This window comes from Galeopterus variegatus, unplaced genomic scaffold, assembly GCF_000696425.1.
Source record: "Galeopterus variegatus unplaced genomic scaffold, G_variegatus-3.0.2 Scaffold2033, whole genome shotgun sequence".
NCBI lineage: Eukaryota > Metazoa > Chordata > Mammalia > Dermoptera > Cynocephalidae > Galeopterus > Galeopterus variegatus.
This window is the reverse complement of record NW_007728144.1, coordinates 274,415-294,828: the sequence shown is the minus strand read 5'-3', so window position 1 is coordinate 294,828 and position 20,414 is coordinate 274,415. Positions and strand designations below refer to the sequence as shown.

The 20,414-nt window shown below is 41.0% G+C and overlaps 1 protein-coding gene across 1 annotated transcript in view; it reads right to left on the bottom strand.

The window, feature by feature from the left end:
• Positions 1–1,056: 1,056 nt before the first annotated feature.
• Positions 1,057–20,414, bottom strand: part of BFAR (bifunctional apoptosis regulator) — a 21,025-nt gene continuing 1,667 nt past the window's right edge. Inside the window, exons 2-8 of the mRNA XM_008580138.1 lie at positions 16,316–16,649; positions 14,376–14,580; positions 13,496–13,665; positions 11,186–11,327; positions 6,028–6,201; positions 3,948–4,150; positions 1,057–2,396 (exon numbers count right to left, since the gene is read on the bottom strand). Coding sequence (XP_008578360.1) covers positions 2,204–2,396; positions 3,948–4,150; positions 6,028–6,201; positions 11,186–11,327; positions 13,496–13,665; positions 14,376–14,580; positions 16,316–16,575 — 1,347 coding nt within the window. The 5' untranslated portion in view covers positions 16,576–16,649 and the 3' untranslated portion in view covers positions 1,057–2,203. The remainder of the gene's footprint in view (positions 2,397–3,947; positions 4,151–6,027; positions 6,202–11,185; positions 11,328–13,495; positions 13,666–14,375; positions 14,581–16,315; positions 16,650–20,414) is intronic.

Genomic DNA, 20,414 nt, shown 5'->3' with positions numbered 1-20,414 from the left:
AAAAAAAAAAAAAAAATGTGGTTGAGATTATACCATATGATATTCATAAGCTTTTCTTCATGTCATTAAAAATCTTTCAAAATTTCTTTCTAAGCAGCTGTGTTAAATACCATTTTATAGATTGCTAGCTTTTGGATATTTGAGATGTTTCCTGTGTTTATCAATTACTGTGAAGAGAATGCTTGTAAATAAATCTTTACTGCCCCCCAACCCCCAGCTTTTTTGTTGATTTTTCCTTAGCCCAGATTTGCAGAAATGGCATTCTTAGGGCTTTTTTTTTTTTTTTCCTGGTGGCTGACCAGTACAGGAATCAAACCCTTGACCCTGGTGTTATCAGCACCATGCTCTAATCAAGTGAGCTAACCAGCCAGATCCTAGAAATGGAATTCTGAATATATTAAACACCTCCTTTGATGAACCCAAACCTGCTATATTGGTATGAGCTTCCGAGAGAGGCGAGAGGCAGCCTGTAGCCCTTGACCTAAGTGTGTCTGTCCCTCCTGCTGGTGACAAGGAGGAGACTCCAGCCCAGCCTGTTTGCTCCAGGCCAAGTTTCCTTTGCCTTCCTTCCCAGAGCAGATCTGGTTATCACTCATCTTTGAAGCAGGGTGTGGGCACAAGTGGGGACAGTTGGGGGGGCCATGGGGTGTAGGGCACTGGCCCTGTGGTTGGGCCCTGGCAACCTGTGGTTGGGCCCAGGCCCAGCCAGCCTCCATCTCTTCACCTGTAAAGGAGAACACTACTGACCCTATAAGACATGAGACCAGGATGTACAAGGATGTACAAACACTGTGGCATCCCAGACCCACAGTGGGTCAGTGCCTCTGGGCAGGTCACAAGAGTTAAATAGGGAAAGTCAGGCAGCCCTTGGGCATGATGAGCAAACAGAGGAGAAAGAAAAACACTTGTGCTCCTGCCACTTAAGATACCTCAGGGTGGCTCCTTGGCTCAATGTTCATGTCAGGCTGGGGGACTTAAGCTGACTAGTAGATTATATCAGCCAATGCAGATTTTTTTTCATGTTTACTAAACAATCAGTTTTTCTCTACATAGAGGTTTTATTTGTATAAAAATCTTTATTTCAAGTAATTTCTTCAAAACTTCACATACAAAGTTGGAGAGAGATCTTCACTCAAAGATACAAAGGGTTAATGAATGGCTCATGGAGTCATGAAAAAACACTGTAGAAGCAAGCTTATCTCTGCAAGGCCAATCTTCAGGAAGATCACATTCCACACTCACGATTTTCACAATGGAAGAAAAGAAAAGGCCATAGTTCATTTCATTCCATATTTATAATTACGGCACTTGGCATAATTAGGCTTGCTGTTTTATACATCAGAACAGGACGAGACAATAAAGATTATACAATGTGAGGACAATTTACAAAATATTTCCTTGAACAAAAGTTTACTTTACATTCTGAAAAACACAAACTAACAAATCCCCAAAGAACGACTGATTAAGTAGCACTGAGGCAGCTCAGCCTGATGGGAACTGCCCTCTGTGAACTGCCTGACGGTCCAATCAATCTCCCCCCTGAGAAGGGATCCAAACCTCCAATGATTGCAAAACAAAAACAAAACAATGAAAAAACAGTGACTACGAGTCTGTCATTCTACTCTCAAACTGAAGCCTTTCGAAGGTTTTACTCTGAAACCTAGCAACTCCCTCCATAAAATAGAATCGATTGAATTTGGGAGTTTCCTCTGTTTTTATGTGCAACTGTCTACGCTTATGATAAAATCTCATCCCTGTTTTCCTAAACTTGACTTATAGGTCCGGGCTGGCCCCACAAGCCTGGTCTCAGGCTCTGGGAACCTCTGTCAGTCACTGAGGTTGGGGCCAGGGGGACTGCTGATGTGGCAGCTTCCTAATATCACCCACACTGTGTTGTCTGAGGACCCTGAGTCTTGCCAGCCTTTGTGAACGGAGCCTCCCAAGTCCCTGTGAGGAAGGCACTGGGTGGCAGGGGGCTGCCGCTGTGTTGGCCAGACAGCCAGTCCTTCATGCGGTGGGATGTCAGTCCCTGCTGTGATGCCACAAGCAGAGGGACCTCTTTGGAGCCTTACACATACAAAGCAGCACCTTGTCATACAAGGGGTAGAAATTAGGCAGTCTACTCCCTTCCTCCCCGCTCCTAAGCATCGAGCTCAGACATCAGGGGGACCTGAAGAGTCTCTCAGAGCCTGGGCAGTGCCTGTCACAACACCTGCGTTTCCAGCCGTCGGACTTCCTTGACCACGAGATCAATGTTAATAATTGGGTTAAAGTACAGGGCCCAGTAAAACAAACAGTTGCAAACAAACTGAGGAATGAGGGGCCAGAACATGGCCACAAAAAGCCCCTGCGTTGATACTTTCCAAAAATGGCTCCACATCCTCTGAGGCACAGTCCTGAAAAAAGAAGAGAAGGTTCAGAGGCAGAATCTCAGCGGTGTTTCTAATGATGACGTCCAAGTGCTTAGACCCCAGGCCTCTTCCCAGTGCCTCCAAGAGTGTGGCTCCTTGTGCTGTAAAGACCTGGTCTTCTGTGCCCGGGGCCTGAGACGTACCTTGTCTGACCAGCCCATCTTCACCTCCCAGTGCACAGCCTGGAGAGCGCGCTGTCGCCAGGGCCCCACACCAGGGACGCCTCCCTGTTGCAGCCCCAGGCTCACTGCTTCATCATAGCATCACACTTACACACAGTTTTTAGCATACATATTTTCTCTGCTAGGTTTCAGGCCCTCAGCATACAGACTGCCTGTCCTCTTTCTCAAGACATGAGAAAGTGCCCAGGACAGAGCCAGGGGTACAGCGGGGGACTGAACATGCATATTCTGTGCATGAATAGACGAGTCTGCAGACTTGAAATAAATGAGGGAGGTTCTTAGAACTATGTATAAGGCTGCTTCTAATGGTAAGTCCCAGGATGTCACGCTGAAAGGTTGCTGGTGGGTGGCAGTGTTATTCCTGCCTGCCCCACAGCCATCCCCTTCTTCTGGAAACAGCTTCTGAGTCCTCCTTTGGGGGTCACCCTCCCTTATTCTTTTCCACGTGGCCTGGGTGGGTCTGGTTGTGGGGTGAGCCCATGCCTTGAGCCTGGCCAGGGAGAGCCCTGTATGCCCTGCCTGGAGTGGTAGGTGTGGGTGAGCATGTAACCCAGGATGGGCTGGTCTTAGCCAAGGAGTGTGAGCCCTGGGACTTTCCCCAGTGCTACAGGGAAGAAGTGCATGCTTTCCAGCAGGGTTGCTAAGTGCTCAGATCCAAGCTTGGGGCGGTCAAGGGCCCTCACACAGAAAAGAGCTGCCTGAGGCTGAACAATGTGGGAAAGAGAGGCAGAGGAGGAGTCAGTCCTGATGACAGTATTTGGGTCTCTGGGTCCAGCCATCCTGGAAGCCTTGACTGGGCATTTCCTTTTTAGTAAAGCCAGTTTATGTTCGTTTCTGTCACTTGCAACCAAGAGTCCTGACTCAGAGGCTGTCTAGTCCAATGCTCTTATTTTATGCATCCATCCAGAGAAATTATTATTATCCCAGTTGGTGGCAAATTGGAATTAGAACTCATGCCTACAGAATTCCCTGTCAGATCTCTTTATGCTCTAGCTTACTGCCATTTTCCATAAAGGGCCCTTTTCTTCTCACTTGCTTATTCCTTGATTATTAAAATCCTTCATGTACCCACCCCCCCAAAGGAATTATATAGCATATTATGATGTAGGGATAAAATATATAGGGGAACACTTTAACAACGAGCACCACAAAAACCCCACTCCCAACACAAGGTAATTTTCCTATTCACTGCTTAAGTAGTGTTTCTCAAACCCGAGTCTGAGGAGTCTTGGTAGGTGAGGATTTATTTCCTTTTCAAGTGTGAGAGATACTTCCAAGATTATCTTTTGCCCACTTGGTATTTCTTTCCCAGCCCTTGTTGCTCCAACCATCTCCTACATAGAAACATACTTACTTCAGTTCACTTCTTGACCAGATCCTCCAGAAGGAGAATAATTCCAGAACTGAGAGTAACATGGCATTGACGATAAGAAACCGTGACGTCCAGTAATGGACTTCCAGCCAGTCCCAAGCAAATTCAGCAATCAGCTGGTACGGAAGGAAGGAGTACTTGACAAGGAATTCTCTCCACTGCTTCCACGTGGGCTCTCTAAGATCCTTGGAAAAGAACACAAACAGACACAAGATATCTCTCTCTTTTTTTTTTTGAAAGATGACCAGTAAGGGGATCTTAACCCTTGACTTGGTGTTGTCAGCACCACACTTTCCGAAGTGAGCGAACCGGCCATCCCTATATAGGATCCGAACCCATGGCCTTGGTGTTATCAGCACCACACTCTCCCAAGTGAGCCACGGGCTGGCTCTGGCACAAGATACCTTGAGGACTGGCATTCACACAAAATACTGTGATTATACCAGTGATTTTTACATTTATTAAAACACCCATGTACACACATATATATACCCAACAATTTAAAATGAAATTTCCATCTATCAACTCCTCTTATAATAATTTATCTTAAATTAGATATATCTTACCAAAAAGGTTGAACTCAGATACTTATTACATAATTGTGGAAGCTCAGAAGTAAAAATCTAAGCATGAGTTAAGAATAATGGGGTTGAAATGGATTTAAATCAAGCAGTATTTTCTTCCTCCATTGCTGCATGGGTAGCTCAAACCATTTCCTAAATTTAATATCTTAGCTGTGGTAGAATGATGATAGGTCATGGGGAAATTAAACATTCCCCGTCCTGAAAAAGTAGTTATTTTTGTGCTGGTAGTGGAGGGGAAGGTTTTTTTTTTTTTTTCTTTTTCTTTTTTTCCCTCTCTGTGAAAGAAGGCTTTTTAATTACAGATATTAGCAGATAGGAAACTTAGCTGTTGGGGCTTGTAAAATGGAAAGGTCAGGGTGTCTCTGTGCTCTGGGTCTGGCGAGGCAAGTAACAACTGGAAACTGGGTAATTAGAGAAGTGCCATACGTGGGGCTAATTAGCAGGCTCCATACTACCCTCAGGGCTGAAGTCAGGTAGATGGGCACTTATCTGTAGTGTTTACAAAGGGTGTCCAGGGATTTAGAAATTCTGCTTCAGTATTTATGGGTGTGGATTATATATGATGATTCCTACATTCATGCGACTTTTCGATAGACAGATCAGAAGGATAGTTCCCAAGAGTAGCAAAGCAAGGGATACTATCCTAAAATGACCAACTAGACATGGAGAAATTACCCCCAGTGAATGGAGTCCACCAACAATTCTGAAGGAAATCCAAGAGTCAAACTAAAGAAACAAGCGTCCACAATAGGTACCAGCGATGACGTGACAACCCTCATCCATCAGTGGGCTGGACGATGACTTACTGTTCTGAGGCCATCAGGACGGATGCTAACCCTGCCTTGTGGTAGGACAAATAATCACACTTTGGGGCTTCTTTTAAGAGACAGGTTACCAAACTGAAAAGACCATAAATCTAATCCTCTAGGGCTGTCTGGACCTATGCTATCTTCTTTTATAACAAAAGCAAAGTTTTTTGTTTTTTTTTTCGTTAAATATTTCAAGTCCAGAGGGTAGTCCCTCTTGCTATGCAATGCAGGAAACAAAATGAGCTTCTTCTTTTTTTTTTTTCCTTTTTGTCTTTTTTCGTGTCCGGCAACAGATCGCAACCCTCAGTGTCGCGCCCGTACCGGACCGGGACCGGCAACGGGACCGCAACCCTCGGTGTTGTGCCCACACCTCGCTCAGCCAGTGAGCGGGAACCGGTCTGTATGTGGGATCCGAACCCTTGGCGGGAGTGCCGCCGCACTCCCAAGCAGCGCACTGTAGCAGTGCGCCACCGGGCCGGCCAAAAATGAGCTTCTTGAAGTGGAGAAGGTCCTACTTTATTTTCTTTTGCAGGTGGTTATCCCTGAAAAATTCAAACAAAGGCTGGCTGTCATTTGCTATTCCTGTAACAGGCTACAGCTATGTCTCCAATTCCACACCACACTGAGGGACGGTAGAATAATTCCATTCAAGGCACTCTGCAGACCTACCAGAAGCTTGGTGATGATATCCTCCCTGGAGTTGTCCTCTTGCAGAGGGCAGATGGTGTGGATGAAGGGTAGGAAGCTCTCTGTGTAGTCAAACAGGTACAGGTATAGCAGACCAAGTCTGGGGGAGCTTTTGAGGGCATACAGCAAGAACAGGGACCTGCCCGGGTTTACGGCCTGCAGAGGACAAGGAGAACGCAGGGCTATATTACAGCCATGATGGCCCACTGCCCACCCATGCTCCTTCCTATCTCATGCTCTCTACCATCAGCCTTTCTGCATGGGGTGCACAAACAATGCATAAATGCATGGCAAGCAGAGGCCAAGTAACCACTAGTGCACAAACTTGTATAAAGACCCAATCTCTACCCATTACTGGGGGTAGGAATGAGAGGCATGCTCCTAGGCCCTGCTTGCAGATCACAACTTTTGGGGGGTTAGCTCAGTTGGTCAGAGTGTGGTACTGATAATAACACCAAGGTCCAGAATTTGATCCCTGTACTGGCCAGCCACCAAAAAAAAAACACCAAACAAACAAAAAAAAAATCCCAAAACTTTTTGAAAAGCAATTTTGTGCAATGTATCAAGTGTCTTAAAAATGTTTAATTTAGGGCCGGCCCGTGGCTCACTTGGGACAGTGCTGTACTGACAACACCAAGGCCACAGGTTCAGATCCCTATATAGGGATGGCCGGTTAGTTCATGTGAGAGAGCATGGTGCTGACAACACCAAGTCAAGGGTTAAGATCCCCTTACTGGTCATCTTTAAAAAAAAAAAAAAAAAGGAAATTTTAAAAAATAGACTCAGAAAATAATTTGAGGTGGCTCCTACTCAAAAAAGATAGGACAATTTGAGCATCAATAAGAAGAATAACTATTCTAGATATATTATGCACTATATAAAAAAAAAAAGAATAACTAAAATATACTGAAACACATAAAAAATGTTAAAATCCTCAATTAATCCTAAAGAAAAAAAGTGGCCATCTTTGGAGAATAATAGTGAACCATGTCATTATTCTGAAACTGATAAATAAAGGGAAAGAATCAAACATTTAACCTGCCTTTCTGGTACAAACTGTGCTCAGGGTAATCAAGTGGCTGATAAGAGAAAATTTCCTTTTTTAAAGATTTATTTCAGGTTATAAATGAAGAAGGAATGAGAGAATTATGATATCACCATTTTGCAACCACTAATGAACTAATGGATCTAAACAATGGATCATTGTGGCTATAGCATCAGAAAAAGACAACTGCTGTAAGATTAGCACTGGCTAAATTAAACCATTTAGGTACAGATATATCTAGTAATTTGGGGTACATTCCAATGTGTTAACATAAATAAAAATTTCAGAAGAGGTTTTATTGCAAAAAAAAAAAAAAAGAAAAGAAAAAGACAACTGGACGCTATGTGCCTCTTGATGGAAGAAAACACCATCACCTACGAAATAGTCTTGCCAAAACATCAAACCTAAACCAAAGCAGTCCCTTGATCTAACGACTAGGTTACTGGATATGCTGGGGACAGAAGGACCTGCTAGGTGGTGCCATAGAGACAATCAGCAAAACCGAGAATATGGGAAAATGCTACAGGACAAAATGATCTGGTTTCTTCAATAAATAAATGTAGGGTAACAAAAAAGAGGGAGAGTGGTATGGGTCAGATGTGTCCGCCAAAAGTTCACATATTGGAAACAATTTCCATTATAACAATGTCAAGAGGGTAGGAAATCCAATTGTGGTTACTGAAAGGTGGGGCCTTTAAGAGATGATTAGATTGTGAGGACTGTACCTCGTGAATGGATTTATCCATTGATTGTTTAAGGGTGGTCATGGGCGTGGTTCTGATGACTTTAAAAGGGAGCAAATGAGGAGGTATGCTCTCTCTCGCTCAGCCAGTTCTTGCCACGTGACACCCTTTGTTGCTGTCACCACCAAGAACAAGGCCCTTACCAGATGTGTTCCCTGGACTTTGGACTTCCCACCCTCCAAAAATAGGAAATAAATTGCATTTCTTTATAAATTACCCAGTTTCAGGAATTCATACGTGGATTTTTGACTGTCCAGTGGTTGGCACTTTTCAAGGGTCAGTTGTATTTGAAATTTTCCATAATAAAAGTTTTTTAAAAATCCAACTTCTAACAATGTCTGTATCCTAACTTAGGTGAGTCATATAGGCATATATGGGAGTAGTTCTTTATACTAAAAGTGTTTCTCAACCTTTTTTCATTATCACTCCCTTAAGAAGATGTTGTAAGACTTTTTTTTCACAACCTCCCACTCACCCCCATGAAATGTTAATACCACAGATATACTATCTATTTATGTATTTTGGTCACTTGGAGGACCACAAATCATTGTAACAGCTAGGGTGCCAGCTAACCAATAATTTATGATAAAAGAGAAGTAGGGATTTTTAAAAAATTTAAAAACACACAAACAACAACACAAAAAACAACAAATCTTCTGTCTTAGGATCTCCACATCTGTTCTTTAAAGATTTTGAAACTAGTTTTTAAAGTTATACATGCACGCTATAAACAAAATTTTTTCAAATGGCACTGAGATGTATTCACTGGCAAATAAAATTCTCACTCCTTTCCAAGTCTCATTTAGATGAAACCACAGTTAATACTTTGTATATCCTTCCAGAAATTTTCTGTGCATATGCAAACATACAGATGCATACAAATTTATGTGTTTTCTAATGTGCTCTTCTTTATTTACCAACACAGCTTGGGCATCCTTCCTTACTGGCACACAGTCACCTTCACCTTTTTGAATGGTTGCCTGTATGGATATGCCTTATGTATTGAACCTCTTCCAAATGATGGACACTTAGGTTGTTTTCCATGTGCTGCTATTACCATCGATGCAACTGTGAACAACATATTTAATGACTTTTCATGAACCAAACATTCAGTTTTCAAAAGAAACCTGTATTAGTCCATTTCTGTTGTTTATAACAAGACCTGAGACTGGGTAATTTATAAGAAAACAAAATTTATTTCTTACTGTTCAGATGCTGGGAAGTCCAAAGTCCAGGGAACACATCTGGTGAGGGCCTGCATCACTACGGGTGAGAGTTCCCACTATGCTCTATGGGCTAAGCAAGAGAGCTAAATTCCTTACTTGTTCTCCTTATAAAACCATCAGAAGCACACCTATGGCCACACAATAAACCATCAATGTATTAATCCATTCACGAGTATAGTCCTCACAATCTAATCACCTCTTAAAAGGCCCCTCCTTTCAGTCATCATAATTAGATTTCCTGTCTTCTTAACACTGTTACACTGAGATTAAGATTCTAATCATGAACCTTTGGGGGATGTATTCAACCCATAGCAGACCCAATGAAGTCACTCACAGAGGAAGAAACGGGCATGGAGAGGTCCAGGACTTGCTCGTGTTCTCATAGCCAGTGTGCCCTGTAGAAGCCACTGAGGAGCCCAGGCAGGAGGGCTCCAAATCCTTGCTCTTGATCACCCTGCTATGCTGCCTCTGCTCTAAGTGCAAAGAAGCAAATGCCAGGTCAAAGAGCAGGTGCAGCTTAAATGTAAATGTTATAGAGAAACTGCCCTACCAAGAGATGGCACCAATTTATGATCCCCAAAGCACACGAGTGCTTCTTTCTTCATGTCACTAAACATTCTCTTCCTTGACAATATCATAGGTGAAAAAATGTCATCTGGTTGTTTTAGTTTGTACTTCTTTAATTATGACTGAGCATTTTCCCTCATAAGTTTACTAGTTATTTGTATTTATTTTTTTCCATGATGTCTTCTTTTTTTTTTTTAAAGATGACCATTAAGGGGATCTTAACCCTGACTTGGTGTTGTCAGCACCATGCTCTCCCAAGTGAGCAAACCGGCCATTCCTACCTATATAGGGATCTGAACCCGTGACCTTGGTGTTATCAGCACCACACTCCCAAGTGAGCCATGGGCCTGCCCTCATGATGTCTTTTTTAGGGTGTAAGTCTATGTAGTCCAGATATTCTATAACTAATAAAAAAAAACATGGTATTTGCTTTATAGTACAGTATGGGTTGAGTATCCTTATCCAAAATGCTTCACACTCCCAAGTGAGCCATGGGCCTGCCCTCATGATGTCTTTTTTAGGGTGTAAGTCTATGTAGTCCAGATATTCTATAACTAATAAAAAAAACATGGTATTTGCTTTATAGTACAGTATGGGTTGAGTATCCTTATCCAAAATGCTTGGGACCTGAAGTATTTTGGATTTCGGATTTTTTTGGATTTTGGAATATTTGCATATGCATAATGGATATCTTGGGCATTGGGACCTGAAGTATCTTGGATTTCGGATTTTTTTGGATTTTGGAATATTTGCATATGCATAATGGATATCTTGGGCATGGAACCCAAGTCTACATAAGAGATTCATTTATGTTTCATACACACCTTATACACACAACCTGAAGGTAATTTTATACAATATTTTTGTGCATGAAACATAAAGTCAGGTGTGGATTTTCTACCTGTGGTGTCTTATAGGCATTTAAAATTTTTCAGATTTTGGAGCATTTTGAATTTTTGGATTAGGGATACTCATTAAATCCTCTCTGTGAAGGAGAACCAGTTGGTACAGTCACATTAAAGATATCTAGTAAAGCTGAAAACATGCATTACTTGTGACCTAGTAATTCCATTCCTCAGTATACACCAAAATGAAAATCTTGTAGATGAGAGTTTAAGAACTTCCCAAGGATGTCCAGAGCAGCATAGTTTCTACTAGCAAAAATGGAAACCCTCTCAGTGTCCATCAATGGGAGAATGCGTAAACTGTCATATACTTGTGTGACGGAATACTACACAAAAGAGGAAATGAGTGTGCTGGAGCCACAGAGCTACTTGCAGAGGGATATGCTTAGTTCATGCTGCTTACTTTAAGGTCAAAAGCCTGTAAAACAATGCTCCTGCTGCTTGTGGACACACACCCATAGTACAAGTAGGAGAACAGGCTCAGGAAGGATGTACAAAACCAAATGCAGGAGCACAGTTACCTCTGGACAGGGAAGGGTACTCAGGGGCCTCAATTGCATCTGTGATTTCTTTCTTTCTTATGTTAAGCAGTGGGCATGTGGATGACTGCTATGTTGTCCTCTATACTTTTTTCAATTAAAAAAAAGAGGTCACCTTATATTCCCAGAGATTCTGGGGGGGCTTCATGCCTAGTGCTTTGACACGCTCCAGTTCCATGAGGATGGCTCTTCGGTGGCTATTTTCTATGGTATACGGTGCCCTTGAAAATTCTTCCTCTGTCAAAGTTAAAAGCAATCTGTGGAGGGGTGAAGGTAAGAGGAGATTTCTTTTGTAATTTTTAGTTATTTTTTTATTTTAAGAGGAGATTTCTGAGATTATATACCGGAAGCAAACTTTGCACATTTAGAATTACATCTTATCAATACAAATGCTTTAGGCGTGAGGGAAGGTGAGACATTTAATACATGCAGTAATATTAATAAAAGCAAAGAATTGAATGCTTACTATTTGCCAGTGACTACCTGAAAATACTTTCATAAATCATTGCCGATCCACTTAACAATTCTGCAGGGTGGGGGACATTATGCCCCTTCTGTGGACCAGAGAACTGGCTTAGAGAAATAAAGTGACTTGCCCAAGGCACAACCAGGTCTGTTTTGCTCCTAGGCCTTTGATATTTCAGTTATACACTCTGATCTCTCATGTACTATTCCATTTTTAAAAGTATGCGTATGTATAGAAAATAATTAGAAGGAAATCCAATAAAACATTACAACATTAAGAGTAGTTGTTTGGGGCCTGCCTGTGGCTCACTCGGGAGAGTGCGGTGCTCATAACACCAAGGCCACAGGTTAGGATCCCATATAGGGATGGCCGGTTTGCTCACTGGGTGAGCGTGGTGCTGACAACACCAACTCAAGGGTTAAGATCCCCTTACCAGTCATCTTTTTTTAAAAAAAAAAAAGAGTAGTTGTTTGGGGGTAGTGATTTAATTTAATAAAAATTATTGTAGATCCCTTATCTGCTTTCATCCTCAGAAAACATAAATCTACCTCCACAGTGATTCATCATTAAAAGCATCCCTGTACACTTTGGCAGAAGAGCCCAGCAGTAAGTGGACTACGTGTCTGAAAGAAATGGATTAGAGACAGCAGCTGCTCCGTTTATTGCATGGTGTTCTATGTAATGCCCCTACACAGGGGGTGTATGTATAAATAAATACATATATACATATAAACACAGGTCTGATTAGTACAATTGTTATTTTCAGTTCAAATAAAGAAATAATACACATTTATATGTTTATATCTGTATAAACATTTTAAAAAATCTGGGGCCGGCCCGGTGGCGCACTGGAGAGTGCGCCGCTTGCGATCCCGTTGCCGGTCCCCGGTGCGGGTGCGACACCGAGGGTTGCGATCCCGTTGCCAGTCAGTAAAAAAAGACAAAAAGGAAAAAAAAAAAAAAAAAAATCTGAAAAGATGTCTAGCAAGATGGCAACCAGTTTTCTCTGAAGAGTGGGCTTATAAGCGTATTTCACTTTCAATATCATATAGTTCTACATTATTTTTAAAAATATTAACTATATTACTTTTACAATTGGGATGCAACAAAGAAATTAAAATGTCAATGACATAAAATAGTATAGATGCTTTGTAAAATAATTTGACAGTTCCTCAAAAACATACTTATCATATGATCTAGCAATTCCACTCCAAGAGAGTATCAAAATATATGTTCCATAAACTCGTACACAAATGAGCATAGCACCATTATTCATAATAGCCAAAAAATGGAATCAACTGATGGAACCCAAATGTCCATCAACTGATAGATGGATAAATAAAATGTGGTCTATCCATACAATGGAATATTATTCAGCCATGAAAAGGAATATAGTTCTGATACATGCTACAACATGGGTGAATCTTGAAAACAGTATGCTAAGTAAAAAAGCCAGAAACAAGAGGGCCGGCCCGTGGCTCACTCGGGAGAGTGTGGTGCTGATAACACCAAGGCCACGGGTTCAGATCCCATATAGGGATGGCTGGTTAGCTCACTGGGTGAGCATGGTGCTGACAACGCCAGTCAAGGGTTAAGATCCCCTACAGTCATCTTTAAAAAAAAAGCCAGAAACAAAAGGACATATTGTCTGATTTCATTTATATGAACTCTCCAGAACAGGCAAATCCATAGAGACAGAAAGTAGACAGCTGGTTGCCAGGGGCTGAGAGAGGGGGACAGGGAAATGAGGACTGACTACTAAAAGACAAGATCTTTCTTTTTGGGGTGATTAAAATGTTCTAAAACTGGACTGTAGTAATAGCTGCACATATCTGAGACTATATTAAAAAACTACTGACCATATACTTTAAATGGGTGAATTTTATGGTTTGTGGATTATATCTCAATAAAGCTATTTACAAAAATATCAATGATGTGGCACAAGATTTTGCTCCTCACCTTCCATTCACTCTTTCAGATAAAAACCTGTCTCTGTAGAGAGAGGCCCAAGGACCCAGCTGCTCCAGCCAAAGGACAACTTCTTCTGCTGTCCACTTGGCCACAGCCTTGTGGACCAGGAGGTCATGCTCAGATTCTCTGCTGCTCCAGTGATACACGAGCAGGACAACCTGTGGAAAAGTGACAGGGACCTTAAGACACGAGAGGTCACAGAAATGCATTTCTATAAGAGTGTGGGGCAGGGAGGGGCAGAGGCTGAGCTTGAAGGGAATGCTGCCCAGTATGTACACGGAAGCAGGGCAACGCCACCCCCACAGGGAACTGGGCATCACAACTCTCCTGGGGCTCATCTCTGCTGACTGTCAGGCAGTGGGGGAACAGGGACCAGAACAGGAGTCATCACAGGGCACTTGAGGGCACTTGGTCAACACAACTGACTCTCGTGCCTTTTCTAGTGGAAAAACATTTAGATTTTTGTAGCATAGAACTTAAAAAGAAAATACTCTCTACACTGGAAGCCAGTAAAGTGATGCGTGTAAGACTGTATCATCCAGGTAGACATGGTCTCGAATTCCAGTTCTGCCACCTTTCTGCACCTGTTTCCTCAGCTCTAAAATGGGAACAATAATGGTGCCTGTGCATAGGTTATGAAGAATGAGTAGGATAAAGCTAATGTGAACTGGGTTTTAACTATTATGTGGTCTGCTTGAATAAGCAACATTCCTGAAGAAATTATACAACCCAGCGGATTTCAGTGTATGCAGTGAGTTAGTTACATGCAGTCACGTCATCAATTGTTTAAGTGATTTCAACAGAAATGACTTCGGCGGAAACCAAGGGGGTAGGAGGTACAGAGAAACAAGGTCGGAGATAAACTTACTGCCACACCAGTTAAAGCTGTGAGCACTCCTGAAAAGAATCCTCCTCCTCTCTGCTGATTCACTCGGCCTGTATTGGAAGCTACAGGAATCTGATCACTCCCATATTTCTGAAAGGCTGCAAGACTTTGGACTATGTCAGTATTCTGTTGAATGTCTTCAAATCTCATTCTAATGGCATCAGGAAATAACTTTTCAATGGCATCCCTATGGAGATCAGAAAGAAAAATCAAAGACAGTTGTTAGACTAACTACACTTATGACATTTAGGGGCCAAAATAAAACCAATAGACAACATTAATAATATACAGGTACTGTAGGAGAATCGGCAAATATATCTGTCATAGCCCTGTTGGTAAAAGCAAAAAATTAGAAACAATCTACACAGCCACTGTTAGGGAAACAGCTAAATGAAATATGGCATATTCATAGACTGGGTATTATATAGTTTTAAAAATGAATTTACTAGATCATTATGTGTCAAGATGGATAAATTTAATACATAAGTATTGTTGAATGGAAATAGTAAACTGCAGAACCATACAGATAGCACACCTATGATGTGAGAAAACACTTGTATTTCCTATTGGCACATATGTGTTTAAAAGTATTTTTAAAGATCTGAAAGAAATCATAATTAAGTCATAATTGAAATTACTCTGGGGAAAACGAAGGAAGGATTCTAAGATCGCGAAGAAGGAGTAAAAGAGGTCTTTAGCTTTATCAGTTATGTTCCAATTTTTTAAAAAGAATGAACAATGAATGTATATATATATTGTTTATGTTATTAAAAATTAGCTTATAATAAGGGGATAAAAGCAAAGTTCAAAAGAGGTCTTTAGCTTTATCAGTTATGTTCCAATTTTTTAAAAAGAATGAACAATGAATGTATATATATATATTGTTTATGTTATTAAAAATTAGCTTATAATAAGGGGATAAAAGCAAAGTTCACCATCAGGTTATATAAGAGAAAGACCAAGCATCAGGTTATATATTGTAGGGCTCTTTCTTTTCTTTTGCAGTTGTACACAATCAAAGAACCCTCCTTCAATTTAAGATTAACCTCCAGGTAAAGCAAGACTGACAGGTAAAAGCAAAGTATAAATACATCTCCTGTGTAAGAGAGAATGTTGGATTAATGGTTTCATGGAACTTTCTGGTATTCCTTGATATAAAGAAGACTGAACACATGGCTAAGGCAACAGAAGAGGGGACAAGGATTTAAGCCTCAAAGACCTCACAGGTACATTATCACTCCATGAAAGCAGAAAAGAACTGGCTACCTGAAAAGTCTTGCTGTTGTTGGCTGTGTGCTGCTAAGCGTGAGAAACTCTGTATTGTGATAACGGGAACAGAGTTTATTTAAAGATTATAAAAATCAGCATCAAGCCAGTTATTCAGAATTGTACAGTTATAGCATTTTCTTGATTAGACCTAGGGCATTCTCAGTAAATACAAATCAATAAAAAGTATTATATGGCATAAGCAATGATATGATAACCAGAATTTATTTATTTATTTATTTATTTATTTTTAAAAGATGACCTATAAGGGGATCTTAACCCTTGACTTGGTGTTGTAAGCACCACGCTCTCCCAAGTGGGCTAACCGGCCATCCCTATATAGGGATCTGAACCCATGGCCTTGGTGTTATTAGCACTATACTCTCCTAAGTGAGCCACAGGCCGGCCCTCCAGAATTTATTTCTTTCTTTCACTTGCAATTTATAATATTCAAACAAATTACAACTACTTATGAGGAAGGGAGTCTGGATTTTCTGGAGTCTGTTATTGAAGCCTTGACTCACATTCTAGCACCTCCAGAATGACCACCATGGAGGGCGGTTAGAAGCCTGCAGCCTTTCCAAACACAGCTGTTCCCATTAAGAGAAACTACATTGTACAAGCTGTCTGTGCCACCGATATGGGCTGAGCATTACCTGAGGAGAATATTGACTTTGGGGAAACCTTCCCACTTTTCTCTGCATTCCGGACACTCTGTTTTCTTCGAAGACATCCACCATAAAGCTAGACAGTGCCGGCAGAAGCTGTGACCGCAGTTCAAGGTGGTGGGGTTAACCAGGATGTCATAGCAGCAGTGGCAAGAAAATTCGTTAACGGAAATTTGAGGGCTGGTGCTTTGTAGAGGGTCATCGTTCTCCAGGCCCATCGTGTTCAGATCGTTTTTGTTAAGCTCCATCTCTTAACAAAATCTGGGATCCATAGACGTAGGAAATTTCAGACTTAGAAAACCACTGCAAAGCATCATTAAATCTAGAAAAAACCCAAAAGACAGCAATAAAAATAGGACAAATCATAGTTGTTTAAAACAGAATGGCAGTTAATAGTAGGGCAGTGAAACTCTTCTGTATGATACTATAATGATGACTGCACGACATTATATATTTGGCAAAACCCATCAAATGGTACAACATAAAACAGGAAACCCTAATGCAAAATTGAGTTAAACAATAATATATCCACATTCCATAAACCAGAAAATCATCATTGAGTTTCTTTCTGGCCTATTTGTTATACTTTTCAAAATTAGGTGAAACAAAATAGTGGAAAATTCAATAGACTTGGGGGTTGGGGGTAGAGAATTCTGGATCCCTCTCCTTCACTAACTTTCTCTCAAAATGTAATTTCTCTGGCCTCAATGTTCTCAGTTAAATTTCTAAAGTCCTTTCCAGGTGTATGATTTTAAATAAACCAGCTCCTTGGACCAGTAAAATGTCTGGAATTGGCAACAACAGATATGCTTCATGTAAATAACACACATTTTATACACACAAATCTGCCTTCCCATTAGGTTATCATTTTTAAATCTTTGATTTCAGAGGCTTTAACAGGAGCAATTAATTCCAGGAAGTGAGTGAAACCTTACTTTCTGGTGCCCTGTGACAGTCCAATTCCACCATGGCTTAGTAGACCCCTTTCCCCCAAATCAATCCAAACTTGCGTATCATGCCCTCTGGATTCAGCAAGTTTGGTGCCACAGAAACATGCTAATGTCACTTATATGCAAATGGCAAAGGACCACTCTATTAGTTTTGCTAGTTTTCATTTTACCCAAAATTTAAAAAGTGAAAGCTAAGAGAGAAAGCATACACATAATTAAACAAATTCAGTTGATCTTTTCTGTTACTTCTGTCTATATATTTGGGTTATTTCCACTAATTAAAGAAAGCAATACTTGTAGAGGAGAAAGTGCTTCCTGAGTGATAAAATCTAGCACCAACACTAAAGTTACATCCTGTGGGTGTTCTGCCTTGGGTAAACACACCCCTCTGGCAGTGATTAAAGTTTCCTTTGTGGAGAAGGAGCTGTTTACAGCTGCTCTCTGCTAACATGGCCAGTCTGCAGCAGGCCTTTCTGGGATCCTTCACAAATAAGCATGTGTTAGAACACCACTCTCAGATACTGTTCTTTTCACCTGTTTTCCCCTTGTCTCAAAGGCCTTGGAGAAGACTAGGGGGACCTGGGCAGGACTGGGAGGAGGAGGATCATTCCATTCCCACCCCTGGTCCCTGCTCACTTGAATACACTTGTTTACAAAATTACAAGTGTTAATTACCTAGTTCAAAAGTAACAGGAAGAATGCCGCAGTTTAGACAAGTCTACAAAACAGCAAACAGGAACAAATTTAAAATGATAGGTTGAGCACGAAAGAATTGAAGAGTACAGCAATATCTCAGGAGTTCCCATAGGGACTGAGTCATTCTGATGAGCTGAGGTTCCTGAATAAAAAGTTGGCTCTTAAAAAGTTGGATGAAGTCTGGAGGCAGTCTAGATAGTTTTTATTAGGCTCTGAGAGGGGACAAAGACCCACATAAGGGGAAGAACTACTATTTATCGACTGAGATAAAAGGCTCTCAATGTACTACACCCTCCTGCCTCTTGACGAACCAGGTGAGCCTTTCCACAGTGACTCAGTTTATAGTCATGGAATTCCATCCTCCATGTCCTGGAACAGTCTTGCCACTCACAGCCACTGCCCTACTGGGGCAACATCTGGCCTGCAGGCACGCTTTCTCTCACATGCTGTTTTCTTCCTTTTTTTTTTAATTGAATTTGGTGCCAGCATTTTAAAAAAAAAATCTGATTTCACATAAAAATCTAGATTCCTGGCTTCTCCTGAAAAAACAACCAGAAGATCTGACTTAATTGAATTTGGTGCCAGCATTTTAAAAAATAAACCTGATTTCACATAAAAATCTAGATTCCTGGCTTCTCCTGAAAAAACAACCAGAAGATCTGACAACACCGGGATTTCATTTTGTGTGACAAGAATCAGCTCGAGCTGAGCAACTCAGTGGCTGCTCACTTCTGTCAGGGCCCAGATTTGGTTTGCTACGGTCCTCTCCCACCTGTTCCCTCTGTTCTGTCACTTGTCTGGCCCCCGAGTTTTTGTCCCCTACTAAATGTGATGGCTTCCTAGTCTACTGAGGGATGTATGGTTGTTTCTAGGCTCACTGGCCTTAGGCTAGTCAGATTTTGGAGTTCTGTCTGCTTATACTTTTCCTCTCTTGATTTGCTGTCAGGTTTTACTTATTGTTGCTGAGAAAGTGGCTGTCTAAGAGGTCTTCCACAACTTTTTCTAAATTATTGCATCTATTCGGCTGTAGACTCAGAGGCCAGAGAACCCTGCACTATAGATTCTGTGTGTGAACAGCTCTGGATGAACCTGAAGGGAGGGACCATGTCTAAAAAGGCCTTATTCAGCTTTCTTCTCATCAAAGCCCCAGAGACCTAGCTCAAAATGAATGCAGTGAGTTTGTGAGCTCTTCTATGAATCAAATATTTCATACAAGGTCTTTAAGACATTTATTTTAATTTTTTGGATGTACTATTTACTTCCTGATTCTGAGACAGTATAATACACTTCAGTTTTGAAATCAGAAGACAGGATCTGAGTCCTGGAACTAAGAACACCATAGATGAGCTATGAGATCATGGATAAATCACTCGTTCTCTCCAAGTCTCACATTAGTGTTATGTAAGGAACTGAGGTTGCTACTGCCGACCTCACAGGGCTGCCATGAGCATTAAGAGGACACATGTATGCTTGGCACACAGGAAGAGTCCAATAAATGGGTTCCCTTCTTCTACATCATGTTCCAGATGGGTGACCTTTCCCAATCCATGTAAGTGAGATATCCCTAAAGCTGGTATTTATACTCATGCCAATGTACTAGAAAACTTATTCTAACATCTCACCAGTGTAACTTCAAAACATCCGGAGAGATATTACTTCCTAAGGAACAAACCACCTCTAAAATTTCAGTGGCAAGAAATGGAATAAAATCTTAGAAAGCGTTAATATGTGAAACATGACATGAATACATAAATATGAACAGATGGCATAGTTTATTTTTTCTGAAATGTTCATGGGTTTCCTATCAGTTCGCATAATCGCTGATGATGTGGTTAATTCCAAGATATCAACATGACCTTTTCTGTTTGCCCAAAGACATACCTGACTAACGTGAGGTATAGTTATCTGAAAATCTGTGAAAGAAAAGACTGGGACACACACGATCTCACAGTCATGGTATGTACTAATGAACCCGGGATGAACTTGGCTATTTCTCTCTTGGAAAGAAAGTTATTTAACTTGGTGGGATGCTTTTCTATGGATTTATCTGGAGGGCTACGACCCAGAAGGTGGTGGCACTGCTGTTATCTGTTTGCTTCTTTAGTCACCTAGTCACCCAACTAACATTTGGGAAAGTCAATTATTATAAAAATTTTTATTGAGTTTATCAAAGAAGAATGCATTAATTCTGTTTAAGAATTTTCACACCTTAGCTTGTAACAATCTCATTATGTAATGACTGTTAACTCTTTAGAAATCATAATCTTCACACTGTGGGTATATGATTATGGTTCTACCCCTTCATTCAACAAATATTTATGGTTATTGTAGTAGCTGCCTAATATTTTAGGAATAATCCTTTTTTTTTTAAAGATGACCGGTACGGGGATCTTAACCCTTGACTTGGTGTTGTCAGCACCACGCTCAGCCAGTGAGCGAAC